The 15,028-nt window shown below is 40.0% G+C and overlaps 1 protein-coding gene across 1 annotated transcript in view; it reads right to left on the bottom strand.

The window, feature by feature from the left end:
* Positions 1 to 516: 516 nt before the first annotated feature.
* Positions 517 to 15,028, bottom strand: part of mlphb (melanophilin b) — a 29,868-nt gene continuing 15,356 nt past the window's right edge. Inside the window, exons 6-15 of the mRNA XM_084544377.1 lie at positions 12,401 to 12,493; positions 11,541 to 11,682; positions 10,645 to 10,877; positions 7,936 to 8,019; positions 5,814 to 6,104; positions 4,622 to 4,771; positions 4,290 to 4,358; positions 3,981 to 4,029; positions 3,367 to 3,461; positions 517 to 1,485 (exon numbers count right to left, since the gene is read on the bottom strand). Coding sequence (XP_084400503.1) covers positions 1,459 to 1,485; positions 3,367 to 3,461; positions 3,981 to 4,029; positions 4,290 to 4,358; positions 4,622 to 4,771; positions 5,814 to 6,104; positions 7,936 to 8,019; positions 10,645 to 10,877; positions 11,541 to 11,682; positions 12,401 to 12,493 — 1,233 coding nt within the window. The 3' untranslated portion in view covers positions 517 to 1,458. The remainder of the gene's footprint in view (positions 1,486 to 3,366; positions 3,462 to 3,980; positions 4,030 to 4,289; positions 4,359 to 4,621; positions 4,772 to 5,813; positions 6,105 to 7,935; positions 8,020 to 10,644; positions 10,878 to 11,540; positions 11,683 to 12,400; positions 12,494 to 15,028) is intronic.

Genomic DNA, 15,028 nt, shown 5'->3' with positions numbered 1-15,028 from the left:
CTGAAGCATATGGAGTGGCCCTAACAATCTCCTGACACCAACTGTATCGAATCGGTATGAGTCACAACTTAAATGAGTTAATGACAGACTTTCAGCTGGAGATTAAAGGCAAATTACACAATTTATATTATTAGTTCAGTGTATAAAAAAGTTACAGCGCCTTGAAGTATGAATGTGTGTTTGCTGCAGGTTTCTAGTCGAGTCATCTAGTCAGTTGGCTTGGAGGTTATTACAACTGCAAAGGTCTCTGTGGTGACTAAATTAGGATGAACTGATAGGAATAGGGGTGGCACAGTGGAGAGGTGGTTAGCACCGGTACCTCACAGCGAGAAGATCCCGGGTTCGAATCCATGGGGCCGACTGGGCCTTTCTGTGTGGAGTTTGCTGTGTCTGTGTCTCCGGGTACTCTGGCTTCCTCCCACCGTCCAAAGACCGTCCATGCTTGTTAGGTTAATTGGTGATTCTAAATTGGCCGTAGGTGTGAATGTGAGTGTGAATGGTTGTCTGTCTCTCTGTGTTAGCCCTGTGATAGACTGGAGACCTGTCCAGTCCAGGGTGTACCCCGCATCTCGCCCAATGACAGCTGACCCCGCAACCCTTAACAGGAATAAGCAGTTATAGAAGATGAAGAAGAAGATGATAGGGATATGACTGTTTCTCTGCAAAACATACCAGACAAAATAAAAATGACTGCACTCTGAGCAAACCTTTCTGCTGATGCTTCACTGAGTCACTGTAAAGGTACTGATTATGGAGGCAATGTAAAATTTTATTAAACATTTATTAATCAGTGTATTGTACCATAATACAAAGTGTGCATCCTATATTTTCTGTATATATTTTTACGTATATTTCAGTCATGTTCTTCACGTTACAGAAATCTTACAATAACATTACACCTACTGTTCTATAATAACATCAGTCCGATTTTCAGCCAACTCTAATTTCTCACATTGACAGAGCCAATTATTGTTAAACATGTCAACAGAACATCATTAACATTAAAAAATATACTTATTTTAAAACTGGCTTGCAGTAGTTTTATTGCACTGGATTGCACTGACTGCAACTGCAGGATTTAAAGTATTCATTTCATGTTTCAGTCACACGGTGTGTTCAGATCAACACAACAAATGTTTTTTTGTTTTTTTGCACATCAAAGTAAATGCATTAACATGCGTGTTAATGCTTGCAAGGCAAAGCTAGTTCATAACATATGGATATTGTATGGATCTAACCCAGTAGAATAACATAGCAATATCTAAAGGACACTTTTTAAATTATGCTTATAAGCAGCCCCATCCTAGTGTACAGCTGTTGCATTTTAAATAGGAATCTTTGCTTAGACACTTACACTCACACATACACTCCAGCTACGTTCCAGTGTGTTACAAACTGTATGCACTAATAAATGTGGGCACAATATATAGCTCAGTCACATTATACTCAGCCTCCTCCTCACGAACCCTGCGTCATTACTGGTTTCTGTAAGAAGAGAGAGAAAGAGAGAGACGGACCATGATTGGCTGTTTGATCAATGAATAATACAATCAACCATTACATGCTTTGATTGGGTTAGTAAAATCACTGTTTCTATCTTAGACAGAGACCCAGGTGTACAGTTGCCTGAGCTAACATTTATGAACCTGTGGATGGCTCGAGTATAACAGGGAATTGACAGCATATTAATGACACGTCAAAGAGGAAATCAACACCTATCAACACATTATTTTCTCATTCTTTCTAAGTGGTTATGTGGTCTGTATGGAATTGTACTTGCTGCAATGATAAAGTGAGATTGGACGACATTCCGCATGCCTATTTTTGAAATGATTATTATTGTTATTTTTACTCTCAGTAATCGTGACAGTTAATACAGTGATGCCCCTGCAGATGCATGTGTCATACAGCCACATACATAGTGGAAAGCCCCTTACAGTATATTGCATCTCAAATTTTATTCAAAGGAGAATTCAAAATTCCAAAGCTTGTGTAAAATGACAATTGATAAAAATATTCAGATTCAGTTGCTAGTTGGTAAGTCGATTCTTGCAGTTTATTATTGGCATGAGTAGCTGAATGAAGTAGACATTCATTGTCATTATGCATTGAAGGCACAGAATTTGTCTGATTGAAAAATAAGAAGAAAATATAACAGATAAAGTTATTTCAAACCACCCCGAAACTCGTCTGGAGACCAGCCACCAGGAGATTCATGAGAAAAAGAAGTCAAAGCCCAGTGTGATCGGAACATGAAGAGTTCACTTCTAAAAATACATCTACTACTCCTTCAGGAATAATTAGCGACATTCTGGGAAATATATGTATTTACTTTCAGACTGAAAGTTAGATGAGAAGATTGATACTGCTTTCCACGTTGGCCAATTTGTGCGGTTTGGAAAGGTAAAAATAGAGTTGGTGTTAAAGTACTAAACAAACAATCAAACTAATATCTTGAGTCGTTTGACAGTTTTTGAGCTGGAAACAAACAGCTATATCTGATCTGGCAACTCCGTCTTCATGCTATGCCACAGCTAGATTCATAAACAGTAATGTTAAATGGCCTATTGGTACTCAAAGCGCTTTACAGTCACAGACACATCTACCCATTCGCTCACACAAGCACACACACATTCACACACCAGTGCCACGCACTGGGAGCAACTGGGGGTTCAGTGTCTGGCTCAAGGACACTTCGGCATGCGGCACATTCCGGGGATCGAACCGCTAACCTTCTGGTTCGTGGACAACCCGCTCTACCTACCTACCTTCACATATTTCCATAGATATGAGAGTGAGTTACACACATAGATTCATAGAGCTGAAGTTAGATCCATGTGTCTGTGCATTACTAAAAAGCATATCACTGTCATCCTGAACTATTTGTGTTCTTTCCTTCATTATAAGGAATGACAGTAGAGGGCAGAACATTTTAGATATTCGCAAATGAGGAGGAGAACTACTGACTATCTTTTGCTTCCTCAGCGCAGTGTTTACTTGGCCTCAGTAATATGTAAGGGAAAAGAAAATTAGCCACTCACTGACAACAGGAGGAGCTTATACAGATAATACGGCACAGAAGTATAAATCCAACCTTTTTCTAGAACTCTACTTAGTGTAATATATGGATATGAAAGCTGGACCAATCCTCTCATTTAACTATAGGTAAGAGAGACAAAAAAAAATTATTTACCAAAATATAAAACGCCCTGGAGATCAATATTCAGTACACTTCAAATGATATCACTTTTCATCGTGTTTATTTTCCTCAGAGCACACGTCTTTTTTTTTTTTTTCCAAATAGCAGCAATTATATTTTGGAAGTGAACTCTTCACTGCACCCATCACCGTAGAGTGGGGTCATACCGCACAGGTAGCCCTGGGTTTGGGCTTTGTCACTGGGTTCCTCTGTGTCAGGGAGCCCCTGTAGAGAGAGTTCCTCACAAACCTGTCCACCTGGTCTGGAAACATACCGCAGTTGCTTTGTACACACATACTGAACCGTTTTTTGTTTTTTTAAGAATTGTTCGGAAGTCAGAGTACACTTCTTGTGCTTGTGCACCGACAATAAGCTTATTTTAAAGAATGAGTCAAAACCTGACTTAGGAACTCTCTAAATAACACCATCTTGATAACAACTGGTCAGGAGTCCATGAGCAGGGCACAGTAACTCTTAACTCAACGAAGATTTTCTCACTGGCTAAGCAGGATGAAATATAACTTAACATTCACAAAGTTATATAAAGTTACAGACCGTTAAAAAAAAATAGTCTACTATTTATAGTTAAAGTTCTCCATGTGGAGAATCAGAGTGTGCGCTAAAACTGGGGAATCTAATGCTGCAGTACAATAGGACACAGTGTTCACTGGCTGACAAAGCAGATCATCATGTTCCATGAGTTTAACAAGGTTAAGATGTTTGGAGTCAGAGCTGCGAGGCTCTGGGGATCATGCTCAAGGGCAGCAGCGTGGGTTCTTACTTGTGGAAAGGTTGTGGGAAAGTCTTCTTCCTTGGATCGGGATAGCAGACTGTGTAACACCAAAGTGGGAGACAAACAAAGATAACAAAAAAAGAAAAAAATGTCACAACATGGGAAAATACATGGCCTATCGGATCTTTTGGCAATTCGATGCTTTGCAAACATTAATTACATGTAGACGTGCTTTGAAGATAGAAGTTATCTTATTGGTTAGTTTGAATGTGAGAGGGCGGACTGTATGAAGAATACTTGTATAATGACGTCTATGACTCTGAGACTTTGGCTGCGATTTAAATAAAGCGTTGTTACCCTTCTTCTTTTATCCACAGGCATGCCGGCAGCATTCAAAGCAGCAATCCTGTTCTCTATGTAGGAGACCTGGGAGGACATAAAAGAAAAGAAAAGACATAACGGTTCTCACTTCAACTTTCTTTTGTTAACTCAATTTAATTTACCAGCGAGGTTTGTGTAAAACAAAGCTAAAACAAAGCCACCAAGCTATTTGGTTGATTGGTGAAAAATCTTCAAGAAAAACCCAAATTGCCTTTGTTTATGCTCTGTTTTAGACATACCTTGTACCTGGAGGACTGAGAATCTTCACAGACATACTACCAGCCATGCTTAACTCAGCCTTTCCTTACCTCACACTCAGCGTTCTGGACATTGGCAGCTGCTTGAGCTATCTGGTCTTCCAGCTCATTGAGTATGGCTGTTGAACCTCTGAAGCTTGCCCTTGTACCCTCATCTAGGGTGTGTTCCTTCAAATCCAGGCTTTCTGACGAATAGTGGATCTGCCAGACAAATATTACAACAATGATGTTTGTAGTTAAAAAATTATATATATATTTATATAATTTTATGAATATTGTTCTATTATTCTACTATTCATTAATTCTAATGAGATCCAAATGGTGGGTCACCAGACTCATATTCTAATAAAAACGGAGTCTGGGTTTACTACACTCATAAAATGTGGTACTCCAACATGTTTTGATCACAGTTTCTTCTTTTAACTTTTTTAATTAGAGTTTTGCATTCTCTATTTAGCAATTCAGTACATGCAATCGAAATGCCTTTTTGTCTCTCAGTGAACAAAGCTTGTGTTCTACACTTTCAGGAGATTTACAGCTTCACAAACTGTGCCTTTAGAAACCTTCAGTCTAGCCACGGTTTGATGACAAGGAAGTCCCTCGTTCCAAAGAATAATCTGACATTTTCACCAAATTCTGATCCTATGTTTCCTTCTATAACAACGCCTCGGCATTGTCTTGAGGCAAAGCTGCATTTATCACATCTTAAACTTGATGGCTAACCAACAAATAATTCTGATTAAGAAGTATTTCTTGTTATTCTTAATATGACCTGCCAACATTTTGTGTGCTTTTAAGTGTTCCTAAGCCTTCAAACAATATAATTATTTCCGGGTTTATCTACATACATATCTCAGAGAAAGTTCGGTAATAAACAGAACTGGAAGGTCAGGTGAGGTGAAAACAGCTCAGCCAACTTAGAATTAAGCCAGTTTAGCAAAAAAGCTCAAAAGTATCTTTCTCTCTTATCCTTTCTCTGTTTCAGAAAATCTGGGAGAGATATTTGCACAGGGAAAATAAATGCCACAGCTGTGTGACTTGATTTATTACTGTATGTGTTTGAACTGGAGTCCAGCAGAGCTGGTGAGGAATTACATGAGCCATGCTGTTTTGAGTACGTACAGAATGTGCAGCAAGCCAGATGTTTACGATGTATGTCTTTCTATTAATCATCCTTCAGAATTCAGAATCAAAACTTCCCCTGCCTTATTTGATCATTTATTTCTGCGACAAATATCTCCACCTTCTGAGAGCCATCCTCAGACGGCTCCTCCTCAAGTCTGGAGATCACAGTGCTTGCTCTGGATGTGGGTCTGGTAGGGATTCTGGAAGGCTTGAGATCCCCCTGTGTGCTCCTCCATGCCGGGATCTCTTGGGAGGACTGGGGCCTGCTGGGCTCATCCTCATCAGAGGTCAAGCTGTGGTCGCTAATGTTGTCCGTCATCTCGTTCAGCTTCTGTCTGAGCTGCAGCTCTTCTAGGTCCGCTTCCTCCCACTGAGGAAGAGGAGAGGTGCTGTTTGGAGTTAGAGGAGCCTGGTTGGGAAAGAGAAAATGTGCCTGAGAAACATGAAACCATGGAATGAACTGACCGCCTCAGTGGTTCAATGCTGATAGCATTCTCACTGGTTTCCTCTCCAATTCTCTACACAGTATCAAAACAAACTGAATCCACACAGACTGTACTGTACTCTGCAGTCTATGGAATCGACACAATGTGCAATGGTGGCCTAGGGTACAGACCATGTAACCACATCCCTGGATGCATTCCTGGGAGGGATGGGGTTTGTAGCATTTCATTAACTCATTAAAACCTCAAAGAATCCTTCCAAAACCAGCCCTAATTGTGTTCTGAAAATATATCACAAAACAGCAATCATATCTTGGCTACTTGGACACAGCACATCAAGCTTTGTTGAATGTACATGTTAAACTAATTTAGCCTTTCCACAGCAGTGCATTTATCTGGTCTGCTTTTTCCCTAGAGTAGACCACTAAGTGATGCTCGTTTTAGCGGGCATTCAAATATTGTAATTTAATTTGAAGTATTATATTACAGTTAATACAAAAAAAAGAACAATGAAGCTCCTCAATATGGTGAAGATGAACTGTAATCCTTTAACCTGGGACATTTAACTTTAATCTTATTTCTGGGCTTTTGATACATTTGGTGACAAGAGGCAGTAAAGAGGCGACAGGAAAGAAGAGAGAACGATGCAACTAAGATCACCAGCTTGATCTGCATAATGGATGTTGTAGTTTATCAGTCTTTGGTCCTGAATGACGTGTCCCTGCAGAATGTGTTTAAGACTCTTTTATAGCGTTTTCACCTCAAATGAATCAGCAGGAAACACTTACAAACACATGTAAGTCCATGTCGATGACAAGCATGTGATCATAAAAAAGAACTAGCGGGTCTGGAAGACAAATGTATGACTCATGAAGCACATAGCTGTATGAAACATGACAACTCTTGTGTTACTATAGCAATCCCAAAGGCACAGACGTGTCACGTGCAGACTCTGCTCTGACAAAACCGTCGGACCATGTGCTGTATGCAAATTGACTTAAGATGTGCTTTGCAACAAGAGAGATCAAATGTTACTCTCATTTGAAGCTGACTAGCCACTAATTACCGGACGAGCTTAAGTTCTGCATTCTTTTTCAGATTGCTGTTTTTGCAGCTTTGGCTCAAACTCTAATGAGGCTTATGTGGATTTAGGAACCTAATTCTCAATTTAAAGCAGACATAAACAGCCACATGATACACCGCTAATGATGCATCAGAGGATAAAATAAAAGTAACTAAGAGGCCCTCTTCATTTTCAAATAACCCACGTTTATATATACCAGTAAATCTGCAGAAAGATCACATGCACAACTTTGAATTGTTGACCATTATTTTCCTACATAGGGACAGCTGGTGTTCAAAGCTGCATTTTTATTTTGCCACTTTCTTTTATAGGCAGTATAATAAGTAACAAGTGACAAGCAAACACAGCTCATTACAGTATTATCAGTTAATAATAAACCTGACATGGCAAAGGTGTGAGCAAACAGTAGCTGCATTTAGACATTCCATTGCTGTTGGTGGATTTTCTCTGTGGGTTCATTGCTATAAGTGACCATTTTCCCATTACATTTGTTCCAAATACAGTTCAGTGCAAGTTGAAACTGTAAGGCTGGCATTCGGTTTTTATTACCAGAAACAGAACCCCTTGAGAGACCAAAACCAAAAGGGTGACATTACTCCAATCAAAGACATCCAAAGTAGAAAACAGACCATGATACATCTTTCCCCTGACATATAGTTATACCTTTATACACTACAATCTAAACATGGTATTTTGACATTTAATGCTTGTACCTGGTCATATGATGAGGTGACCTTGTGCTCTAAGCGGTTCAAGAAGTTCTCAATGGCTGACATGCGTCGGGTCAGGTCAGTGATCTGGGGAAAGACAGCAGAGTCAGGGAAGCTTGAGTCATATAACAAAGACAATGTGACACAGAGAAAATTGACAGAATTAACAAAGATAAATGGAAGAATTATTATTGGACACCAAACATGTATACCAAAGTAGCCCAGTTAATAGTTCACATTATACTGCTAAAATTACCAAGATAATAGCATGTCATATGAGTCACACTGAACCAGTGATGTCAAACTGGCACAGAACTATGGATTTCAAAAGCAGATGGACATGCTACACTTTTACGTATTCTCATCGGAGTCTGAGCCAAACAGCCAAACATGTTGTCCACAAATATGACAGCTTTCGTAAAAGTTCCCTTGGATGAGGGATCATTATTGAACAATACTTTTTTTTCCCCCATGGGGTCTCATGAGAGCAGAAATAGTCACATTCAGATCAGGAGGTTAAGCAGGCAGTCATCGGGTGTATGTGTGATGTCTTACCCTGACAATAGTCCCTTTCACTCTATGTACCAATGCAGATTCCAAAGCCCCCCTCATTGCTAAGACAACCTTACCTTAGGCAATTATAATCTAACATAGTGACTAAACTGGTGTAGCTTGTTGTGGATCGTACACAGCAGGAGGTTAATGCAACCAAGGAGGAGAATGCTGCTGTGATTGGAGCAACTTCACCTTTTATGAGCAGTGTATTGTAAATTTAAAGGCCTTGGAGACTGGGGTGGGGTCGCTCCAATGGGAACTGATTATGCCCCGTCCACTTGATGCACAGATATTTGTTTCTCTGTATAAAATAAACACCCCCGATAATGAAATCCCAGTGGAGTGTCACCACACTCATAATCTGTATAATCTGTAATATTTAGCTAAAAATAATTTGGTATGATCAACCTCAGTCCTAGTGTAACTGATTAGTGGCTTTGAGTGAGGATGTTTTTAACTGTTGTTTATGTATTCATCCGTATCTAATGATGTGATGATGTGTTTGAAAGCAAAGTCTGTAGACCAGATTATATCTTTTCGGCTGCTTACAATATGTAATATAAGTGTGTTTCAATCTAGTGAATCATCAAGCCAGCATTGTTTGGGAAGATCCACATCTATTACATTTCTTCATTTATTCTGGATTTCCTTGAACTGATCACTCTTCTGTATATCAAACACACTTTAACTTAACGATACGGCTAATTATTTTATTTATTTTTTTAACCCATGCTTTTTGACTCATCTCGACGTCTTGCTCCACAAGCGTGGTCAAATTGCTAACGTCACTTGTGTCTGTTGCTGGCTTGAATGGCTTCCAAATCAACATCAAACCAAAAGAGAGCAGCCCCTTTAAGCAGCGTGACTAACTGTAATCTGAGGAAGCTTGGACCTGGCAGGCGGCGACAAATGTCACCACTGTTTTTGATGTCTGACAGGCACATGTCTGGGCTGTGTGTTTTCCCCTGTATCCTATTTGTGTCTCTCACTGGTGTGTTGTCCAGCTGCGAGACAAATTTGCCATAACGTATGATATCAAAGTCATAAATTGACACAGAGGGGGACCAGGTTGGGCTGATGACACCGGATCTTTGTTGTCATGGCTATTGTCCACTGCAGAGATCAATTATATTCCTTATCTTAAACAACTACAAAGAGCAGCTTTTGATTGTAATACCGCAGTACAAGTCCCAGACTGTGTCAACTGAAAGACACACAAACCCAAAACTGCACGACACACAAGGATACGTATACACTTATTGATATCTAACAGCTGTGAGAAAACAGTCTCCTCAAAGTCAGCCAAACTAATGGTAAACAAAGTCTGTTTTGTATCTGCTCCTCATGAACGGAACAACAACAGTTGCTGTGATCCTTTCCAGAAACTGACTTGTATCCTAACGCATAAATAGACACTGATGTAATACATGTTACGTCCCTCTGATCTAGCAGCTGTCTCCCCTACATCATTCAGCGTGTCAGCCTGATGAGCCTGTGTGTTTATGTGTGTGCTATGGGTTCCAGCTTACACTGCTAGAAAGGTCTGACACGCCAAGTGGCCATTTTCTTTCAGAGATGTGCCTTAATTGCGACACGTCAACTAATTCGTGTGAAGATCACATCATTGAGATTGAGTTTGATGTCAAGTTAGAAATAATTCCTCTTTAAGCACAACAAGATTTACCTTTAACAGTGTTGTTTCCTGTCCCACACCTTATTGCTCCAATTAAATATTCATCCAATACTCCATTTTGCAGTGATCAAGTGGTTGAGGTTTTAGATTGCAAATTCTGTATCAAGATTTATATTTTCTTCTCGAATAAACAGCAAAGATGGTTTCTGTATACTGTGCCAAAGGGGAAAAAAAATGAAAATTTATAGACTGTCATTAAAGTCATGGGTTGGATATATATAAATAAAGTTGACTGATATCAAACAGATCAGTACGGTGCATCACTTTATTGTGTAAGGAGGCTAGTAAACACGCATGTGTTAATTGGTGCGGAATGCAGAACAAAACCCGAAGACTTAAATGCCCCACATTAACTGGTGTTTTACAACAATGCATGAAAAATGATTCATGAGTGTCCGGAGCAGCTGAGCTGCCAAGTGAATGTAATGGAAAGAAGATTTGATGTGAAACAGAATATTAAAGACCTGTGGTGGAGGCATTGCTGAGTTCAGGCTCTCCTGAGATGTGTGGCTGCAGGGGCCTCGGTAGAGCGGGTACGGCTGGCAGTGATCCCCCTCTTCCTCTGAGTCATCAGGGCCGGGCAGATAGCTGCTGCTGAACGGGTGGCCTCCAATGCTGACGCTGCCACACGAGGAGTAGCTGAGCTGGGAGATGGAGCGAGATGGGACGGTCCGGTTCTCTGAGTACACAATGTCATCTAGAAAAAGATGACAAGACGCTTGATAGAGCTCAGGAGGCGCTGCCATTTCAGGTTTTTCTTTAAACAGCATCCTTGATGTCACTCAGTTCTTCTTTGCAACACTTTATCATGGCTGCAAAATGAACCTTTAATTGAAAACATTACTGCTAGTATCAGTATGTGACAACTTCAGCTTTAACATATCATCACAACTATATAGTTTTTTTTTTATGAATGTTGAATGCAACTGATAATTTTGGGTTAGTTAAAGAAAAAACAATAAATATGGGTATATGTACACATACAAGGAATTAGTTTTCTGTATTTTGTTCACACAGTGAATGATGAGCACACTTGGAACAGTATGGGCAGCCGTGCTGAGGAGCAGTTTGCAGGATTTAGGTCCCTGTCATTGACATGGAGAGGAACCACTGACCCTAATGTTCCAAGGATGCTTCATAATTAATATCCGAGGACAGTAGCACCAAATTTATTAATCTGTAATCATCAATTAATAGCTTACTCAACAAACTAATAAATAAATAAATAAATAAATAAACAAATAAATAAATCAAATTTTGTGCACACTTGGATCTGCTTGGTAGTGTTTGAGTATTGTGGTGTATCTGCTGAGCATAGCTATTTCCATCTACACACAGCTTGGTGGGACTGGGACTCTACCATGTTGTGATGCCAGGTCCAGGTCCAGGTCTTTGCTTGGCTCTCCCAAAATCTGGTGAAAAACAGCGGCCGTGTCAGCCTCGGCAGGCATCGACTCCCTCACACCTGCGTCAGTGACCCCGATGTTCTGGGCACCCAGGGCCTGGGAGGGAAGATGGGAGAGTGGTGAGCGCAGATTAATCAACATCACTACAGAGCAGATTATGCATCGTCAGTTTTAGGTAGAAGCTACAGGGGAAGAGGAGGAAGGTGGGTGAAGGCACTGGCGTAGTCACAAAGGCCATCATAACTGGGAAATTCATAAGTGTACTACTGCTTCACATTTATTACGTTATGAGTTATTTTATGTCATTTTAGATGATACTCTCCAAATTGTTGGCTGAATCTGCATACCTACATGCTCAGTGAGTGATTATTTACAACACTCTGCATCTAAAATGCTCAATTTTAAATTAAATGGCCATGACCAAGTCTGTATAAAGCATATTTATGCAAAAATGGTTGGTATGTTGGTGGTGTGTACTGCACCATCTACTCTGTTTAGTTTGTAAGATGTAATCATACAAGTGACACGGCACTTGAGACTGTCCTGTCAGAGCATCCTGTTAGTGAACTGACAAAACACAAGTGTGCACTTACGCATGTACACGAAGAGTGTATTGTGACCAGACACTAGAATGAATAATGACAGTACTCAACACTAATATAATACTGTCTAGCCAAAGCAGACACTGTTTGGCAAAGACAGAAAACAGAGAGGAGGGAGCAGGCGAATCAGATGACAGATGGCCCCTTGTATGTGTGGAGACATGCAGAACGGTTTGAGGAAGTGCCGCTAGTGGTTAGTTGTCCAGCTCTACCTGTTCGGACCATCTTCTTGATTCGCTGGAGTAGTCGCAGCCCACTTTGAAATCAATGGGATCAACAGTTAACCGCCTCTTGATCTTTTTCGTCTTTGGAGAGCAGAAAGGGAAACACCATCACCAGCAAGCATTAGACAGTAAAGAGAGAAACTCTTATCACTGCAGAAGATATTTTAAGCTGTTTTCATTTGTGTGACGGCTGGTGGCAACCATTAGTTTCCCGCTTCAGTGCAACAAACAAACTGTGGAAGTCACATTTTTTGGAAAGCTAAAATGTCTCTGGCTTTTCAAAGTAAGTGCAACTAAACATGGACAAATTAAAAGTCTGCTGCTACAAACAATAAATAACTGGTATACTGAATATATTGCACAAGCACAGTATTTATAACACATATTTCGCTGTGCATTAGAATGACTAGCATTATTGCGCTTGTTTCAGAATACATTCTTGTGTAGTTGTATAGTAGTGTGTTGTAATAGCTTTTTTAAAATGGAAGGTTTTGACTCAAATGCAAAGTTAAAACATGAGGTTTTAGATAGCATGTAAAAGAGTAAAAGGGATCACTTTTAAGATACACATATGTGTTCCTGAGTTAACAGACCCTACGCTGCAACACACTGAATCCCTACTGGCTTCACTACCTTGTTTACATTGTAACTTCTCTGAGTAGGTGAAATGTGAGCTAGGTTGCCTTCAAGGGACCAGTGGAGCTCACAAGATGTCTCTATTTGGAACAGTAGAGGGCACTCTGTCAAAAAGAAACTCCAACAAGGCATGCAGGAAATGATACTTGGTCTGTTATATATATATGTACAGTCAAAGCCGTATAACATATAAATAAAAGCTTAATCACCAGTTTGAAACAAAGACAAGCCGTCCAGAGACACAGCAGAACCCAGGAGTTTTGTAATTTTTCAACAAAACTGCGAGCTAGACAGAGAATAAACAGAGCTTTGCCTCTACATTACACAGAGAATGTGGTATAAACAATAGTAGTCTTGATTTTGTGACAAGTTCCAGTGGACCCAGTCCTCTTTCAAGTGGGAGATTATGTACAGTTGTGTTCAAAATAACAGCAGTGTGAGTAAAGCTCAAAATCCTTATGACAGCTTTTATTTCCACACACGCAGATATATTGGGAACAATTCCATTCCAAATCAAAACATGAAGACATATTTATCAAATGTGTTATTATGTTACAGAAGGTGAAGAAAAAGGAATATTAGGGTGTCTGCATTTTTCTTTATAAACTGTAAAGGGCTTCAACATTTCTCTTTCCTGTGAATCACCAAACTAATATGTAGTTGTATAACCACTGTTTCTGAGAACCACTTCAGATTCTCGCCCCACAAGTTTTCTTTTGGATTAAGGTCCAGGGATGTCCAGATGCTGCTTGCTTACTGCTGTGTTTGGGGTTGTTGCCTTGCTGAAACACCCATTTCAAGGGCATATCCTGTTTGACATAAGGCAACATGACCTCTTCAAGTATTTTGATCAGTTTAAACTGATCCATTACCCCTGGTATGTGATAAATAGGCCCGAACCATAGTACAAGAAACTTCCCCATATCATGATGCTTGCGTCACCACGCTTTACAGTGTACTGTGGTTTGAATTCCGTGTTTAGGGGTCGTCTGGCAAATTGTCTGCAGCCCCTAGACCCAAAAAGAACAATCTTGCTTTCATCAGTCTACAGAATGTTGCACCATTTCTCTTTAGGCCATTTAATGTGCTCCTTGGCAAACTGTAACCTCTTCAGCACATGCTGTTTTGGCAACAATGGGACTTTGCGGGGATTCTTGCCGATAGCTTGGCTTCACATAGGTGTCTTCTAATTGTTGCAGTACTCACATGTAACTTTAGACCTTCTTTGATCTCCCATGGGGCTGAGTTTTTGTGATCCTCTCGAATGCCAGTTTTCTGTTTTCTTCCACATCTACTTGGTTTTGGTTTCCATTTCAAAGCATATGAGATAATTTTAGCGCTGTTCTTCTGAGCAATGTCTGAAACATCCTATTTTTACTATATTTTCAGAGAGAAATGCTCTATAACCAGCATGTACAACATTTGCTGAATTCGTCCTTAAAGAAGAGTCACCTGTTTGTCACCTGTCTTTTCACAGAATGAATGACCTCACTAACTGAACTCCACACTGCTATTATTTTGAACACGCCCCTTTTAATTAATGATTCAATCAGCAGCATGCATGCCACGACTGTTGGATCTGTTGGTTTTCTATTACTCTACTACACCTTCTAGTAACTTATTTGCCATGTAGAAATATCAGTGATTGATCTGGTTAGTGATGTTGAACTGCTATTATTATGAACACAGCTGTATGATAGCCTAGCTTTTACCACCCAATACACAGTGATGACTGTGTCTAACCATAGCCATCACAGCTGTCAAGACATTCCATTTGTTCATGGGGGCTGGCCTACTTCACGCAGATAACCCACTGAGTAAATACAAACTCCTGCAAACACCGGATTACTTAAAAAAAAAAAAAAAGCTCAATTTAAACACAACTGTCGGTTTTGCAAATGGGCTTCGACCCCTCCTGACTAAAATGTTTGACAAACAGGGTATTGTTCTTAAATTAGGGTGTGAATTTACTCTTGTCAA

The sequence above is a fragment of the Chelon labrosus genome, assembly GCF_963514085.1.
Source record: "Chelon labrosus genome assembly, chromosome: 5".
Taxonomy (NCBI): Eukaryota; Metazoa; Chordata; class Actinopteri; order Mugiliformes; family Mugilidae; genus Chelon; species Chelon labrosus.
The sequence above is the reverse complement of the archived record's forward strand: the minus strand, read 5'-3'. Positions and strand labels throughout refer to the sequence as shown.